Raw genomic sequence first — 19,309 nt, 5'->3', positions numbered from 1 at the left:
CTGGGCATCATGTTAGTACGTCAGACCAAACACATCTGAGCCACAGCCATCTTCGTTTTGTTTTTATGAATGATAAGTATATATGCTAGTCTACACTTTTCATATTACAAAATGTATAAATACAACACTTATGTACTATAAACCATGATGAAATGCACCACAACACTGCCGCCTGCCTCCTTGGCAAAGGTTTGCTTTCCACAGGGAACATATTTCTAGTTTTTAATTACTTACAGTATATCCAACTTTTACGTTACACATTCACACTCAGACACTTACTTACCTGAGCCAATAAGCTAGACAGAAGAGAGCCATGGAAGCTGACAAGGGAACCACTCAACCTGGAATAAAAGTCAAAAGACCTCTTTGAACATCATACTGAAAAGGTCAGTTTACGAGTTTAATAATACTTGCAGCTGGGGGTAAAAGACACATTATACAACAGGTCGTTTCGAGGAAGCAATCTGATTGGTTGATGTAGCCATCTAGCGGTATTTCAACATTTTTGGCCATTAATACATTTTTTTAGCGAATATCTTAGTTATAATGAAATTGAGTAAATTGTAAATTGAGGAAACTGAATATAATCGCAATATTACACTTGAGGGTTGTGCTTTACCGTCATTAATGGCACTTCTGCGCTGCTTATGGGACTCGCCTATCGGCTCAGTGCGCCCCACCCCTGATTGTATGACCCATATATATAAACAAAAGATGCCTCAAGTGCGCCGGAAGTGTGGAAGGCACGCTACGTCACGCCGCCACTCAAGTGACTACTGGCCAATCACATGCACCGCAACTTATCAGACATGAACATGTGCTCTTTGACGCACGCTCATGCTTCCGCTATGCTTCGCAAGGAATCTCGGGAAAGCTTTGCCCCCTCTCGAGAACACACACCGGAAGAAGCGTCTATCTTTATATGTCTATGGTAACTATTCAATAGTTATAGGCCAAGTGGGCTGTTATAGCACCACTATGAGGCTGATTTGAAACATTTGGGTCAGAGGTTCTTCCTTGGCCTGTTCATGCTAAGCTTTATCGGTCCAACGTTGCTGGAGATTATCTGCTCGCAGACATACGGCCTTGGCAGAGACAATAAATAATGAATAGTTACCTCCCCAACATGTCTGACAGGATGTCCAGAGCCTCAAGCTGTACTGACACGTCTTCCTGTTTCCCCATCGCACCAATCAGCTGGCAGGTGATCTTCTTACACACGTTGACTGTCAGGGTCACACCTGGCAACCCAAGCACACACATAAGGAACATTTGGAACAAAGCTTCCTATGTAGAGAGAATTTTTCCAGCGTTGGTGTTGGCTAGACCTCACTCTCGCATGCAGTAACTAACTAACAAAATCATAATATGTGTAAATGAAGACAGATTATCTCATGTAGAGAGCATTTTTAGGAAGTATGGCTGCATGCAGTGTCTCATTACTGTTGGAAGCATCGGATACATCAAACTTAGTTTCCTTCACTAAGCAAGGTTTTGAGGTAACATCAAATGGGTCCATGGCCGGATATCCCTTTAGGGCCATGCAGTCAGTGTAAAGTAAAATGACAAACAGAAGTTAAATGTCCAAATGTTATAGTTTCACACAACACACAGGCACAACAGCAAATTAAAGACAAATAATAACAAGAAGAAGAAGAAGAAGAAGAAGAAGAAGAAGGCGGAGGAAACACTAACCAGATGAAGCGGGTGGGAGCTGGGCAATGACGGTCTTCAGTCCCATGCTGGAGATGTCTCTGAGCTGCTCCTTATCAGACAGCATGTTGGAGCACAGAGTATCCACCATGGTTTCCACCATGTACTCCTTCACCTTGCTCACCAGAGGCGCCAGGCTACAAAGCAAAGGCATGCACCCAATTGATATATTGAAGATTTTTTTTTTGTATTAATATCTGAGAGGTTTCTCAAGATCTACATTTGCTTAATAGCCAATGAGTTCGTAAAATAGGGTCGCACCACTTGAGCACCGTAGCAACATGAGTTCTTCTAGAAAACTGTTAGGATTTAGAGGTCATTTTTAGAATGGGCCTCTTTGGGTCTTAATGGATTCAAATATACAGAGAGATATTTCACGCTGTGTACCCTACCATTTGACAGCCAGGTTTTGCACTTCCCCGTTCTTGTCCTCCAGCAGTGTGAGCAGCATGGAGACCACCTTCCTCTCACTGTCCTCATCAAGCTTCATACTGTCCTTCTGCAACTCCAGCATCAGGTCGTTGGTCGCCATGAATCTGCCGTACACACACACAAAGAAATGTCTCTGTCACCGGGTCACGCATGTCTCCCTGTCTCCATGAACCTGCCGTACACACACACACACACACACACACACACAAAAGAAAAGTGGGGAGGAAGTGGACAAAGACGACCGGACTATCGTGTGCCCAGCTGAAGAAAACTGCTCAAAACAGAGAGTCCGATGGCGGGGTGTGATTGCAGCCCTATGCTCCACCTAGGAGCATACAGGAATAAGTAAGTCAAGTCATAATTGGAATGGGTAAGGACTAGTATAATGGAAATATGAGCCTTTATAATATATTCTGCTAAAGTCACATAATGTGTTTTCATTTAGTAGAAAAATAAAGAACTCAAAATATGAGAGAATAAAAAAACAATTGGTCTTCACTGGGCTTCGTCAGGGCAAAATTATGCGTGTCACTTTGCCCTGATGAAGACCAGTTGCTGGTGGATGTTTTTCTTAGCCATGCTTTAATAAAGAGTTTAATAGATATAAGTTCTCTTCTCCCGAGTGCCTGGATCTTTTCTTAGTTTTTCTATTGTTTTTTCGGAGCATGAATGAGCATGTATGAAGTGGCATTTGACTTAAAAAATAAACCACAAGACATGAATCTGAATCTGAATGAACCAGCCATAATTATCACATGTCTCCCCCCTGCTCCGCTCCCTCCACTGGCTCCCGGTCGCTGCCCGCACAGAATACAAAACTCTGATGCTGGCAATGGCATTCAAAGCAACCAAAGGTATGGCTCCCCCATATCTTGCAAGTATGATCAAACCCTAGTACAAACCCTCGCGCACACTCAGATCAGCCAACGCAGGGAAGCTGGAAGTACCCTCACTAAAAACGCCGGGACAACGCTCCACACGTCCCAAACTCTTCTCCCTTCTGGCTCCAAAACTGTGGAATGCACTTCCCATTGCAGTCAGAACTGCAGCATCACTCCCAATCTTCCGCCGTAGTCTGAAAACCCACCTTTTCAGACTCCATCATGGCCCATAGCACTTACCCTACCCCCTTAGATAGCATTTCTGTAGACTTAGATAGCATTTGATACAGACTTATAGAATGTTATGTAGACAGCACTATAATTGCATTGTATGTAGTCATAGCACGTCATAGTACATATGTATAGCATAGTAGTATAGATGTATAGTTTATATGTATAGCTTCATTATATAGATATTCCACTGTTACTTTCTTTCTTGCATGTTTCTTGATAAATGTTTTTATGTGATCTATTCCCATGCTTTTTTTGTTCTTGCTTAATGTAAATCGCTCTGGATTAAGAGCGTCTGCTAAATGCCTAAATTGTAAATTGTAAATTGTAATGAATAGGTGAATATAGGGCAGAAGTGGTTTACTCTACTAGTGCAGCATTACAATTTACAATTTAGACACACACACACACACACACACACACACACACACACACACACACACACACACACACACACACACACACACACACACACACACACACACACACACACACACACACACACACACACACACCACAGTATGCAAACAGACATGTCTCTGTCACACATATACAAACAAACCCATTTTCACATCAAAAGTTGACATTTGTAGCTGTCAATATTTCCTGTGAAGCTATACCCATGAATTGCGGTTACATCTGAAACGATAAGACAATGGAATAGAATAGAAAACAATAGAATTAATGAGGGCCATATCTATAAATGCACCAAAGTGTCTGCCTGAGACAAAGTCAGAGAGAGAAGGATGAGGCTGGCAGGGCACTATGTCAGGCACCCAGAACTTGAGACAAGTACATTGACTCTATGGCCATGGGAGCCAACCCAGGGCAAAGCCAGGAGGGGAAAGAAGCGCACGACCTACATATATGCACTGCAGTGTGATAGTATAGCTATCACTGTAGAGCTCAAGAACCTGATGTTAGATAGGAAAGTGTGGAGATCCAGGAGTCCCGAGTTAGTGTTGGTTAGACCTCACTCTCGCAGTAACTAAACTAACAAAATCATAATGTGTAAATGAAGACATATGCTTATCTCAGACATGAAATACAGATTATCCACATTATCAGTTAATCTGTAGTTTTACACGCATGCAAGCACACACACAGGCACACATAACAAGATATTGACATATTCTCAAAAGTGTGTCCCCTTTATAGTGTACAGAGTAGCCGTTACTATTATGATTGTCAAAAAGTGTCACCTCACTGTGTCATGCTAACAAGTTGCTTTATGCTTACCTAAAATCTTTGTCTGTTGATGTCATTTTCTCCAACAGGTTGGAGATGTAGAAAGATACATTAGACATCTTGGTAGTTTTACAACTGTCACAGCTAATAAGCAATTATTTAATATTTAAATCAAAATATAATAAAGCATGTATTTCAGTCAGACAACATGGCGAGGCTGCAGAGGGGACAGCAGTTCACTGACAAAGTAGAGTAGCTGGGAACTTGACACTAGTTGGACAACATAAAAATAGACATGGAGAACAGCCCATGTCAGTGGTTCTCAAAGTGGGGTCCGGGGACTCCCACAGGTCCTATAGGGGATTCCAGGGGGTGCACCACCCAGCCAAATTAGTTGATATGTACACACACATTGCATTGCTGAAAGTATATAATTTTGGTATATTAATCTACATCAATGTTGTTTTTTCCACTGACCTAGGCTGGATAGACAAAATGTAGTCATATTACTCATAACATTACATAAAGAAGGAAACTCACTCTGTGAGTGGACCCATTACGTTTATAAATGTTGTTGATCATTAATCATGTTTATGCTTAAAGGCGGAACCTCGAATATCATGCTGAAGGTCCAGTTCCACCCGGAGGGAGCCTCGGAGGCTCGGGCGCTTTCTTGCCTCCTCTTGGCCCGTACTGCATGTCTGGGTACTGTAAAAATGTCACACCTACGCTCCTTGGCAGTGTGGCCAGATTGTGTGAGAGAAATAAGCAAACAGGTCTAAACAAGCCCAAAATAAATTACTATTTTCTAGGCTAAAAGGCTATTTTCCCCCAAATAATCTTGGAAAAAGGTGACAAATGTGGAATATTTCTGAAACATTTTAACAACGCAAATCTTGTATGCCTTGGCACAGAATATAGATGTACCTAAGGTCCTTAGTTGGACAAATACATGAATGTTTAAACAACATTAGGAAACAACCCCAAATTAGCAACTACACTTTAGAAACAAGCCCCGAAAAACCCACAACCACCAATATTTACAAGCAACTATGGAGAAAAACAAGCCCAATGTCGTTTATAACAAGGGAACATGGCTGGCAACACTGTTCCTTGGCAGGAATGAGGGCATCGAGGTGGTCCGAGTTGTTTGGCTAAGACGGGCATAGCAGTGGGCGTGGTTTTCTGGTTCCACTGAAAAATCGGCCATTCATGGCATGAGTTCAAGTCCGTTGCTCTCCCCATGTCCCCCATATATGGGGACTAGGTTGGCGGAGGGTAGATAATTGACACAGGGGTGAAAAATGGGTTATAAAATAATGGGATAAAAAATAATGTAATCCATAATATATACAAAAGCATACACATTACAGTAATAACTCCTACACACACTTAAAATCTAAACAACACAAATCTACATCTACACTAGCCTTGCGTAGCGATTCTAATCACTGCATGGCGTGGATATTAGTCTTGTTCCTCAAAGTGTTTTTTCTGTAATGTCCCGCACCATATTTGCATACTGGGCCCTGGCCCCTCCCACAATTGAGAGGGGCCAGAAATCTGCCTGTGGCAAAGGCAGTTGAAGGCTGGCTATGCAAGGCTAATCTACACATAACATCATACAACATCAGTGGCAGCCAACCCTACCCACACAGCTCACACAGGATACCACAATGCAGCGCGCGCGCACACACACACACACACACACACACTGCCGTATACCGCATATTCCTGAGAAAACAGGAAGGTCTCAAACCTGCCTTTAAAAGATTTAGCAGAAGCAGATCTCAGGTTATAAGCTAAATACTATTCACTATGATCCAGAGTGACTAAATGCACCATTGCCAGATTTATTCTCAGTATACAGTTAGGAGACCACTGTCTGTCTAGTTATTTTGCAGGGCTTTTGCTGAGCTGTCATTGACAGATACAGTCGGTATTTTTTATTGCCTAAAATATTGTCTATATACATACATTCATGAATCCACTGCTGACCGGCTGTCGATATTGAGCAATTGTTTTATATGGGTTTATATGTGACCCTACCATTAACATCCTAAAAAAATGAATGTCAAACTTTTCCTTAAAGTAGCATGTGACGTGTCAAACTAGGGGTTTTTCATGATTCTGAATCCATTCCAAGCATTTGTTTTGCACAAAAAACACTCCTAAAAACGGCCATAGCCGTCATCACAAATGTGATGAGGTCAGCACATTTTGGGCATATTTTAGGCTGTTTTTAGCCCCAGAATCATGAAAAGCACCTAGTTTGACATGTCACATGCTACTTAAAGCATAATGAAAGTTTGACATTTTTGCCTTATATAGGATGTTAATGGTATATAGGCCGAGTCACATATAAACTTAATATGCACCTGAATCATATACCCCATGACGGCAGCATTTTGAATGAGATGGTGTTTTCCAAAAGTGTTTTTGGGAACTCTCAGCTCCACCACCCCTCACCTCTCTCTCACATGTCTCTCGCCTCAGCTGTACTCAGGTGTGTTTGACAGAGACAGTGATGTTCACCACATAGTTACTTGTTGACGGTACAGTAGAATTCAGAGGGTCCTCCCATCTGGTAGGGCAACTGGCAGCAGACCATGTTGGGCTTTGGTTGCCTGTATAAACGTCTGCATCAGTGCCATGTCCCACTTCATCAGAGCTGCGTTGAAAAGCTGTGGTGCTGTAGTGGAGAACGCCACACTGGTTTGTGGGAGCTGTGATGTAAACAGAGGCAATGGGAGTCGCTGTTCCTGCGTCGGCTGTTAGGGGGCTCTGCGGTATCTCCTCATACTCATGAAGGCTCTGAGGAAGAATACAAACTCTTGTCTGAACAGAAAGACTTGACATACAGTATATGATGTGACATCTTCAACATTCAATCAAAACACAGGTCTGAGTATAGAGCGTCGCAGTCCTCCCCCCCCCCCCCCTTTCATGACGACGCCAGGCCCAGGAAATGAATTCCAATGCATTTCCCCATAGACACTTCAAAAAGTATTTATTTAAAGACCTTCGAGTCGTGACAAATCATGACAACAAACACAATATTTTGGACCAAACAAATAATTACAAAGAAGAAAAAAAAAAGTGTTGTAACCTGCCGTTTTCTTTCTACTTTCTAATTCTTTGTTTGGCCCAAAACATTGTGTTTATTGTCATGATTTGTCACAAGAGTTGGCTTTGTCTGCGGCATAAACGTCTTTAAATAAATACTTTCGGAAAAGTCTATGAGGAAAACAGGGATTTATTTTCCGGGTCTCTCGAGGGGGCGGGATTGCAACACTCTATAGGCTCCGATAGATTGGGATCCAAACTTGGTTTTCTATAGTGCAAATATTTTGGGCCTCATAAATATGTTATTTAACTTTTTTCTTTGTTGTTTTTTAGCCCTTTTACTCCCCAATTTAGTCATTATGTCATTGTTGTCACTGCTGATAGGTTCTACCCTAACCCTTATGGCATTTGCATGCACGGACAGACACCCACACATCCACACACACGCACGCATGCACGCACGCACACACGCACACACACCTCCCGGTTCATCCTGGCTGCTGCATTCTTTGTGTTTTTTGAAGCCACAGCTCCTGGAACAGAACGCACAACAAGAACAACACATGAGTGACAGAGAGAATAGAGACAGGGAAGAGAAGAAAAGGGAGAAAACTATTTGAATACAGTACAAAACTCAAATGGTGCTATTTCCTATTAACATTGTCGTCATGGCATCAGGCACAATCAAATCAGTCAGCTCCATATTATTATGGGCACAAAAGGTGGGATTCCCATATATTGATATCATCAGCATTCATGGGCATAAAAGGGACAAGCAGGAAGAACTGCTAGGGTGCTATATACAGTAGTTATAGCTAAAGTATAGTTATGTATGAAAAATGAAATAGTGCTGTGAGTATGTGTACGTGCGTGCGTGCGTGCACAGATGGAAACTTACGTCTGCAGACGTGTGTTACAGCGACCACAAGTAACAGCAGTAAACTGGCAGACACAGCTACTATAGCAACGGTCTGCCATACAGCCATAGTCTGGTGATTACTGGTACCTGAAAATACAAACTACAGATAAGAAAATGTTGACTACATTGCTTGGCACAAGGATGTGGTTGTGGTAAAAAATAGCAGCACTGTGGATGAGAGCAGAGATAACACCTGTTGGCCTGCTGTTTCAACACTTTGCATCAAATGTTATGACTCACAGTAGGCTGCAGAGACAAGATCCAAAAGGAAGCACGCACATCTTTTTCTACAATATATATATAATACAATAAAAAAGAAGGGTTGCGGCTCCCGAGCCCGACACGGCCTTTACTGCATGTCTTCCCCCATCTCTCTCCCGTTTCCTGTCAGCCTACTATCTGTCCCTTCAAAAAAAAAAAAACAATAAAAGGCGTAAGCCGCAAAAAAAATAAAGAAAAAGAAGGGTTGTCCGCACACTGTGTATCTGCTCCCAGGAAACTTTATTAAGCAACAACGTTTCGACACTTACGGGTCTTCGTCAGGTCTACATCAGGTACCTGACGAAGACCCGTAAGGGTCAAACGTTGTTACTTACTGTTTGATCCTGAACACTGAACCGCTAACTGCTCCCGATGAGCAGGTTGATGAGCAGGTTGATGCCTTGCATGGTTTACCCAGCTGTGAATGGGCCTCTATTCTATGGGGACCTACCACGTGCCACGGGTCAAGGACAAGGTCCGAGAGAGAAGAATGATGTCTGGGCACTGTGTCAGGCACCCGGTATTGGTGGCAAGCAAACTGTCACTGTGGCAGCCAACCCAGGGCACAGCCAGGAAGGAAAAGAGGGCCACCACTACTTAAGTGACAGTGGAGCTAACAACACTGCAGAGCTCAAGACCCTGATGCTACTAGGAGGGTGGAGGGCAGTGATTCAGGAGTCCTGAGTGTTGGCTAGTCTGCAGCACATCATGTGAATGGATGAATATAATGCACATTGTGTTTTTTCCGCCATGTTGAGGAAGCTCAAAGTAAATGATTTCACTGTCTACAATGTTGCTACAAGCTGTATACATACAGTAGGCTACGTGTGCGTTACAAGAAACACCTAACCCTCTGAACTTTGACGGGACAAATGCAGGTACACATTGTGATAACATACCTATAGTCAGCTGACATCTGCCGTAGAATTCAGTTCCCTCAGAATCCTCCTTGCCACACCAATATGTCCCAGCATCCTCCGCTCTCACATCGCTGATAGAGACATTTATCTTTTTTTTTTCATCATGGATGAAAACCACCATGGAGAACCTCCCTTTGGTCATGTTGACATGTGTTATGTGATGCTTTGTGTTGTTTAAAACATGGTGACAGTTGAATGCATCTTCTCCTTTACAGATGAATATCAGCCCCTTTGGGTCATTTCCATAATCACACCAGAAAGCCAAATTATGTCCCAAGTCAGCTGACTTTTCAAAGGATTTTACAACTAGACAAGGTAGAAAGAATGTGACATAGTGATTAACATAAAGCTTTGTAAATTATCACAATGTTACACCATTTGATATAATTGATTATTGTTATTTAAATACAAACAAAGTGTCCGGGCCTACTCAGGAACGATACTTGATAAACCCTTCTTATTATTAGTGGGAACTACATTTGGGAGTTCCTACAACCACTACGGTTTGTTGTTGGATTTTGTGCCATCCGCCCCCAGATTATTTCCCTCAGTTTCATCATGGCGCCCGTGTCCAAATAAATCAGAGCTAAAATGGTACAAGCCTTGCCACTTACTTTGTAGATGGATGTTTTCTATCAGTACACTGGAGGTGTTGTTAGTCGCCTGTACCCCACACCAGTACAACCCCTTGTCCTTCTTCTGCACATTACTGATGCTAAGATTCAGGACATCATTTTTACTTGACAGAGAGAGGCTGAATTTTTTACAATTCTGTACATGGTCTCCTTTACAGATGTACTTGAGGTCGTTTTTAAAGCCATCTGGATAGCGGCAGGTAATAGTGGTATTTTTTTCTTTCAGGGCAATTTGATTGGATTTGATTGGTGATGGGCAGTCCTCTGTGAATGAAAAAAGGAGACATTATTTAATTTACAATGTTCCTTATTCTATAACCCCAAATCTGTGTGATCAACATGAAAGCAACTGGAGGTAAAAACAAATGTTCATGTAATGAGTTAATTCAGTGCGATGTTATTGCTCTGTAAAGATTCTTTACATAGTTTAGATGATGAATTTAATGTCTCTTACCATCGTTTATGTCAACTTCCACAATTACTTTTCTGTTCAGAGGAAAATTACACTCATAGATCCAACTGTCATTCTGAAGATGTCTGATGGCCACATGGAACTCTTTTGACCACCACGAGAATATGTCCTTATGTTTCCACTTTTTGTTTTTACCTTTTGTACTCTCTAATAAAAAATCACAGGGGTCCGTCATCATCTTTCGTCTGCAGAGTTGTACTGTTCTATTGCCTTGTTGTATTGCCTTCTCTGCTTGACTGTAATTGCATGTGAACATGACAGATCCACCAGGACACCCCTTCACCTTGAAGGAAACGCCACAGCCTGCCGTTTAGGATAAGATAAATCAGGGTGTGTTATTGTTAACGTCCGAACCAGTTCACTCATCATCAGTGATACAACAGCTGGGTTTCATTCATGAGACATCTATATTTTTTAATATCTATGGTTCTTAAAGTGGGGTCTGGTGACCTCCAGGGGTCCTTGAAGGGGGTTCCAGGGGGTCCCCAGCCATGTCATGTGTCGTGTGAGTGTCGTGTGAGCTCGCCCACATATGTCGTACATTCTCCATTCATTGTCAATGGAAATTTAATGTTTGTGTAGGACAAAAAATTTGCTCGTCCACATATTCAAGACTAAAGTGACTGCATGGTCAAGGGTTTCAGGATATAGCCTACAGTATTATCCTATTTGTTTCACATCACCCCTGACCATTTATTATTTTCAAATAAAAACATTAAGACTATTGTCTTTACTCACGTAGTAAACCTACGGGTTTTTTTTTTTTTTATATAAATTTTTTATCCCACGATTTTGTAACCCATTTTTCACCCCTGTGTCAATCATCTAATGTGATCCTGGGCTCTACACACCCTCCACCAACCTAGTCCCCATATATGGGGGACAAGGGGTTTTACTACATTTATTACACAGTATGTAGGCCAGCTAATGTAGGCCTACGAATGTTAACACAACTACAATTCAAACTTTTGATTTTTAAGTAAAGCTGATTCAAATGTAAATATGTCAGTAATGAATAAACAAAATGTTAATACAAATGTTTTTCATCTTCATTATCAATATAAACGTTCATCTTCTTACATTTCATCTTCATTGCAATTTTGAGAATTGCATAATTTGTGTGCTTCTATCAGTTCTATGATATTCTATATTATTCCAAGCAAATTTGGTGGAGATATAAGTGACACATTTCCCCCAAATGTGTAACCTGCATTTAAAATAAAATTAAACAAATCAAGATTAGTTTTATCTGTGATTTTGGATTAATTTAATAATCACATTCAAAGTACCCAGTTTTTATTTATTTCCATAATGGATACATTACATGTGTAGTGTTTAGTTAAATTAAATTATTAGTAAAGTGAGAGTAGGTACTATAGTAAGGCTATTTACCTGTCATTGTGTACAGAGTGATGAACAGCAGCAGTCTCATGTTGGCAGGCTGCTGGACTGTGTTGTGTTCCACTGCTTTGGTCCAGCTGTGTCAGTCCTTCTACCTTCTTAAGTTCTGCTGCTTCCTCATCTTCTCTTTTATATCTGCTCTATGATCTAAACCCAGCCCTTTCAGAGGTGTCATTTCATATGAGAAGGGGAAAAAAGTTACTGTTGATGCAGTAAATGCCCTTTTTCTTTTCTCCACCCATTTTAATGAAAGTCTTTGCTCTATTTACATGGAATAGCTGATTTGTGTCATTTTATTTCACCTTTATTGTTTTATTGGGAAATGATTGTAAAGCTAAATCTAGTCAGGATACAATAGGCCTATTTAAATCGTTCGTTGCTGTCTGGCTGAGACCTGATCTTACCTCCGTATTTTGTTTGTGTTGTGAATGTGATTTGTGAATATCGTAATGAGCTGTGGTGCAACATGCAGAGAGAGGGAGAGAGGGTGTGTGCGCGCGTGCGCATGCGTGTGTGTGTATGGCGAGGGGTTACCCAGGCCAGATGTGTTATCCAATCAGGATATAGAGAAATAAATCCATGCAGATTAAACAAGTGAAATGGTAACACTTTACTTGTAAGTGATGACAGAAAGAAATGAGCAGACAATATTGGATTATTTTACACATTTTCAAGACTTTGCCCCCCACAAATAGCCACTCTATTTTTGAGGAGCATTTTACACATTTTCAAGACTTTTTTCCCCAAATAGCCACTAAAATGTTTGAGGGGCGCTATATTCACCTTTTAGTGTCTGTCCACAAACTTCGTCCTACACAAACATCGACATGTTACATTACGTCATGATGATGTACGATGATAAGAGCTCCCCTCACTTTTCGGATATAAAGCAGTTAAATTGATCCCCATTTTGCTGGGGACCCGCTGGAACGCCCCTCAAGGACCCCTGGAGGTCACCACCAGACCCCACTTTAAGAACCATTGAAGTCGAGGATCTTGTCAGCTTATTGTATTCTACATCCTTAAAAAAGGTTCTGCTCCCACCTAGTGGGCACTGGGGTGAGTACAGTTGCAGTAGATCAACAGACCAATCTGTCTTTGAACTAGTGTACATAGTGGGACGAGGGGACCCCCAGGGCTCTATCCGCTCCTTTCTCTCTGTACCAAATCTACAAGCTCACAACGCATCACATTGACGTGTTTTTGAGCTATTTTCAACAAATATTCACCTGAGAATAGGGATGGTTTAGAAAATGTTGAATATAGTTATTATTATTACTATTTCTAGTAATCATAATAGAGAGTGCTTTGTTTGGCCATTGGCCCCTATATAGGTCTGCACATGGTACCCACATGGTCTCACATGTGGGTCTATACCACAGTAACCATGCTGATACCGACTAATAGACACCCAAACACACAATGTCACATGTTGGAGCTGTTATCCCAACTCAAAAAAGTGTTGTGTTGTGACGTTGAATGTTGTGAGTTGTAAACAGAGTAGCTGTATTGGTTCATATGAATGGCTTCATGGGAACACCTCTGTATATTCCTCCACGCCATTATTCATCTTTCTTTCTTTTTCTTTTTCTTTCTTTCTTTCTTATTATTGGAAGCTGCAGCTGATCTCTTGATGTAGTTTAAATCATGTACTGTATTTTCAACAGAGGTTGTTGTTGTTGAAGTAGTCGAAGGTAATTTTTGTTCGCCAGTGAAAAGTAGCCATATGAGCCTTTAGCCCTTGCCTGCTGAGTCAGACAACATTTATTGGTTTGAATACATTTTATTTTATTATACAAAATAAAACTGCATACTGTACTTCTGCTTACACTTGACAGGACAGATTTTCTTCCACATAGACAATATATATATATATATATATATATATATATATATATATATATATATATATATAAAAAAAAACCCTCTACCTCTCTTAACGCATCTTACAATACTACAAACAATGAAAGCAAAGATTAACCACTATATATGTACCTCACTACTCTCTTCATAAAGTGCATCTTTTAAGACCAAAAGAGAAACATATCTTCAATGTAACATACAGAATGTTGCGGCATGTTATAGATTCATACAAAAAAAGAATAACCCGGAATGTCACGTGATACAAAGCGCAAGACACAGAGAAATAACTTGTTTCAGAACACAAAGCTTAATTACTACTCCATCGCACAACGGTATGAACAAGGTGTGAATTCATATTTCAAATCACACTTGACATCATTGAAGGCATTGCGGTCTCGGAATGGAGAAAACATTATCACACACAGATAGCCATTGAATTGCAAATGAATTATAAAATGTGTGTTAATGTCATTGGATTCTTTGGTCTCTCTAAAACGTAAAAACACGAGTAATCAATATAACAACAACCTTGTTTATGTCATCATGCGAGAGGAAAAAAATCCATACCACACGCATGCAAGCACACGTACTGTATGCGTACGAGCAAATACAATCCAGTTCTATCACAAACTGCTGTTACTGTCTGTAACAGTAATAGTAGCAATTACTGGATATTTTATACGTGTGGACAGTTGGAAAAATGAACACATTTCTGTATTGAAAATTTTCATCACATTCGTGTTTCATGGCATTCTACAGTATGTGTGTGTGTACTATGATTACTATCTATGTGATGCTTCTTCATTGCCATCGAGGGGATGCAACATTTCTATCTGTGGGACTGCGAGCAGGGTGCATGTGTCAATCAAGGAAAGTGGGTGATTCATGCATTGATACTTCACTTTCAAACCCTGCACAATGTTTATCTACTAAAAATTCAATCTGCTTGAAGAATGATTGACCGGCGTAATGTCCAAACTGTCCAGCTTCCTTTAGAATGGAAACATCACTGTCCTATAGTGTCCTTGAACATTCCAGTGTTTCTGTTCCACATTCAGTGCAGAAAGGCAGGAGACAGGCCATAGAAGAAACTGATAGCACAGTATGCACAACTCATTATGGTTCCCATTTGGTCCGAGTATTGTATAATATTGTTCACAAATGGGGTTCCTGGGGATCTAATGTTTAGAGAAGATTGGTTACAGGCTATCATGGGACCACCATACCGTCATCCAAAAAGAACACAGGATCTTACTGTGCAGTATTTCAGAAAGTTGTTACAAGTCCTATACCATCATGGCAGAGTATCAGTGCGTTGTTCTGAAGTCATATGTGTGTCTGTGCCATCATTTCAGTGCTAGAAGCCGTGAGCTTTTGATGTCCTTGTTCAAAATGTTTTCACCCCCATTATGCCCCATAGCATAGAAATATGGACGAAGGGACTGTCACCCATCGGTTTCTACAGACCCGTTTTGAAAGAATGTCCACGAGTGCCACCAAACCCAGAGTACTATTGGTGTGAAGGGGAGCGAGGGTTCTACAGACCCAATCACAAGCCCCAAAAGCATTCCCTGCTTTATCATCAAATAAAAAATGAATGGACCATAATTTACGCATATATACTGTATGTGTGAAAGACTTCAGTGGAATGAAAATTCTTCTGCAGCAGGAGGAGAATTAGCGCTAGTTGCTGGGTCATTAATGACAACTGCAACGCTTTCATTGACATAGCCTCATTTTCAAGATGGAGTCCTTGCCGCCTTCTGCCCCGTGGTCGTGGACGTCAGAGCTCAAAAGGCTGATTCACAATTTCGCAAAACCAATGTTGTTGTGTGGCATGTCGCAACACTTGTAATTACAGTATCCACCGGTACGGTGGACTGTGGATGGAAGTCACACCTAGACAGATTAGAACGCTTCCTCGAAGACCATACCATAAGCAGTGTAGTTGGGGGTGTCTTTAGAACTTGTATGGATCGTCAGAGGGCTGTACCATCCCAGAATAAATTGGGTTTTTAATGTTCTGTGTGGGAACTCTTCCAGGGGTGTGCACATGGTCGGAAGCGTAGTTTTCAGAAGTCGTAGGGCCGTAGCATCATGGCAGTGTAGCGCAGAGAGTAACTGGGACCTCGGAAGTGATGCCACTTAATGCCGTTGAGCTTCCTTATGTTGTGGCCCACGGTGTAGTACATGCCGTTCAGGTTGGAGAGGCCGCAGGCGTCGAACCACCAACCTGAGAGACAGAAAGAGAGGGGGGGGGGGAGGAAGAGGATGACAAATTGAAGGGAAGATACAGTAAAGTGGAAAGACTTTTCAAAGTTCTAATGATAAAACCATCTGAAATCCAACAACTGATTATCAGACTCTGACTGAGCAAAGAAGCAGTTCAATGTAGTGCCATTTCGGCAGCCTACGGACAGTACATTTGGCTCTGTTAGGCTACTTGCAATAGTCCGGCTTTTCCTTCTTATAGGACAGGCGTTTTATGCCCCTACTACTGATAGTGTGTTTGAGCCCAATTAAGTTTCATTTTGTGTTTTCAGCACCCTCTGGTGGACAAACGTGCAGACGTGTGTGTGTGTGTGTGTGTGTGTGTGTGTGTGTGTGTGTGTGTGTGTGTGTGTGTGTGTGTGTGTGTGTGTGAGAGAGAGAGAGAGAGAGAGAGAGAGAGAGAGAGAGAGGGGTTCTCAAAGTGGGGCCTAGTAGTGGGGACCCTCAGGGGTCCTTGAAGAGCTTTCAGGGGTGGATGGATCGAAATGAGAGTCTGAGAATGTGCAAAAGTAAGGATACATTATTCTGTACAAGAGGTACAAGTGCATAAATGAACACTGAGGATTGTATGTACTCTGGCCCAGGTCACTCACTGCAAGTCTGTGAATGTTTTGTCTGAAAATGAAGGCGATGGGAAAAGTAATTAAAGTGAAATGAACACTTCTGACAGACAGTCACACCACACTGTGTCCTTGTATTTCCATACCGGAGAACAGCAGACCACACTACCACAGTGCACCAACATCGTTTTCCTCAGTTTCCCCGTTTCTCTCCCCGTACGTCCCTTTGAGTTTAAAGGACTATTATGCAGTATCAAGCAGTATCATTTTCTTACAGAGGTTCAAGTTCGACCACAGTAATTACATTTAACAGTTGCCATGCTTGATTCGTACAGTACAGTACAGTACAGTACAGTACAGTACAGTACAGTACAGTACAGTACAGTACAGTACAGTACAGTACAGTACAGTACAGTACAGTACAGTACAGTATTTACCTCCTGTGAGCATTAGAGCACATTTGCAGTGGTCACAGTTGTCGTTGTCTTGGTCTCTGGTGCTGAAGCCAGTGCCATGGGCAGCCAGACTGCTCTGCTTCCCCGCTGTTCCACTGTAGCCTCGCAGATACAACCTGGACACCGCAAGACAGAGAGGAGGACACTGTCATCTTTCACATTCAGTGGATTTGTCTGTTTTACGAGACAACATCTGTATTTGTTTGTGTAACTGTAAATCATCGATGTCGAAAACTGTTACTTTTCAGGAAATATATGTGGGTCCATATTCCAGGATGGGTAACATATCCATCAACATGATGGGCATAATGTTCTCATGTTTGTGAAATATGAAATAAATGTATTACAAGATGTATATATCAGTGAGATGATGTCTTACATTGTCATTTACTACCCTAAATAACATTAAAAGTCCATAGAATTGGCTGGCCTATGACGTAATTTCAGAAAGCCATTCATTGGAGGGGCTAGTGCCCCTCAAAAAACATGAAACGTTGGAAGAGATGGAGATATTGATTGATATTCTGCCCAACAGAAACACGTAGACCAGTGGTTCTCAACCAGAGGTCCTGGGACCACCAGTGGTCCTTGAAGGGATTCCAGGTGGTCCCCAGCTAAATGATGGAGAGTTGGTAACCAAATGGACCCTTATGGATCTTTAACTCTTGAGAGTGTAAAATGAAACCATTTAGTTTAATTTTACACTCTCAAGAGTTAAATTATTGTTAAACATCTGATCAACGTTTGCCTGTCATCTCTCCTACTACCAACATCAACACAGCATGGAATTGTGGACAAAATCTTATCCAACGACAACAAAATATTCTAAGTTTTGGGTCTGAGAGGCTAAATCTCATCACATGGTGGTCCGTGGCTCAAATGCCCAATAAATAATGGGCCTTTGATGTGTAAAAGGTTGAAAACCACTGACGTAGACCATAAATAATGTTTTACGGTAATCCTTTCTAGTGTGGGTTGCTTTATACAAAGGCATGTCTAATCTCAGTGGAGCTACCTACCTACAGTATACTGTAAAGGGCCCGATTAATAAATCAACATGGAAACCATTAGATAATACACAAGTATGAGCCAGAAGTAATTAATCTCTAAACTGTATTTTCATTTTGTGTGTGTGTGTGTGTGTGTGTGTGGGTGTGTGTGTGTGTGTGTGTGTGTGTGTGTGTGTGTGGGGGGGCTAACCTGGGGCAAATCGCTGAACCAAGTTTCTTGCACACAGTGCCAAGTAGGCCACATACTGTTAAAACTGTAATTATGCCAATAGTGTTGGGGTTAGGCTGACAGCCGAACACCTTGCCCAAATAACTGAAGTCATATAGGATTATACAGTAGATGACTGATATCATGGAGACACACCTTACTGGACCACGATGGAAACAAGCCTTTGGCTTTTTTTTGGGTGCGTGATGTGTGTCTCATGATCATCCATTATTGACGTTTTTAACCCAGACATGGTACTGCTGTATACCTCAAAATCATATATCATAATCAATATTGAACCGATGAAAAGTATTAACCTGCAGCTTGTGATTAAAATAATAACCACATGGACGTAGTTATGGATCCACTGAACACAAGTTATTCCTTTTCCCTATTTCCTGAAAAGTCACAGTTTTGGACACTCAAGGCTCCTGCTCGATAGCAACGATATGCCCATCCCACTCTAAATCATTGGTTCTCATAGTGGGGTCCCTAGGTTAGATAAGAAACAAATGGACCTTTGTGGGTCTGTACTCAGAGAGTGTACAAATGGAACCAAATGGACCCGCTATTTGTACACTCTCAGAGTTAAATCAACATTGATTTTACAATATAAATTGGGGTCCCAGAGATAGAAATACCATTAAATGGGGCCCATATCACAAATGCAAGTCAAACTGGGAGTCCTTGAAATTAAAATGGTTGAGAATCACTGCTAGAGCCATAACATTCTTCTCTTATCATATCTTTTCAAATGGAGGTCCGCGGGCTATAATAAATGTCAATTTGGTGGTCCTTGACATGAAAGACTTTGCGAACCACT

At 41.4% G+C, this 19,309-nt stretch overlaps 2 protein-coding genes and 1 long non-coding RNA gene across 4 annotated transcripts in view; all 3 read right to left on the bottom strand.

The window, feature by feature from the left end:
- Positions 1 to 4,667, bottom strand: part of LOC310863652 (cullin-associated NEDD8-dissociated protein 1-like) — a 19,502-nt gene extending 14,835 nt beyond the window's left edge. The window contains exons 1-5 of one of the 2 annotated variants that reach the window (XM_083772138.1): positions 4,497 to 4,667; positions 2,106 to 2,249; positions 1,696 to 1,850; positions 1,118 to 1,241; positions 284 to 341 (exon numbers count right to left, since the gene is read on the bottom strand). In XM_083772138.1, coding sequence (XP_083628264.1) covers positions 284 to 341; positions 1,118 to 1,241; positions 1,696 to 1,850; positions 2,106 to 2,249; positions 4,497 to 4,564 — 549 coding nt within the window. In that variant the 5' untranslated portion in view covers positions 4,565 to 4,667. Of the gene's footprint in view, positions 1 to 283; positions 342 to 1,117; positions 1,242 to 1,695; positions 1,851 to 2,105; positions 2,318 to 4,496 lie in introns of both variants that reach the window. The other variant, XM_083772139.1, reaches the window with a different exon arrangement.
- A 1,778-nt stretch (positions 4,668 to 6,445) lies between these two features.
- On the bottom strand, positions 6,446 to 8,495 carry LOC310863095. Its single transcript, XR_014569637.1, has 3 exons — positions 8,410 to 8,495; positions 7,992 to 8,044; positions 6,446 to 7,259 (listed from the first exon to the last, which is right to left on the bottom strand). It is a non-coding gene; the product is annotated as an uncharacterized lncRNA (long non-coding RNA).
- Positions 8,496 to 14,051: 5,556 nt separating this feature from the next.
- The window catches only part of angpt4 (angiopoietin 4), an 86,709-nt gene continuing 81,451 nt past the window's right edge, over positions 14,052 to 19,309 (bottom strand). The window contains exons 9-10 of the mRNA XM_083771840.1: positions 17,251 to 17,384; positions 14,052 to 16,215 (exon numbers count right to left, since the gene is read on the bottom strand). Coding sequence (XP_083627966.1) covers positions 16,055 to 16,215; positions 17,251 to 17,384 — 295 coding nt within the window. The 3' untranslated portion in view covers positions 14,052 to 16,054. The remainder of the gene's footprint in view (positions 16,216 to 17,250; positions 17,385 to 19,309) is intronic.

The sequence above is a fragment of the Protomyctophum parallelum genome, assembly GCF_964188405.1.
Source record: "Protomyctophum parallelum genome assembly, chromosome: 8".
Classification (NCBI taxonomy): Eukaryota; Metazoa; Chordata; class Actinopteri; order Myctophiformes; family Myctophidae; genus Protomyctophum; species Protomyctophum parallelum.
This window is presented reverse-complemented; position numbering and strand designations above follow the sequence as displayed.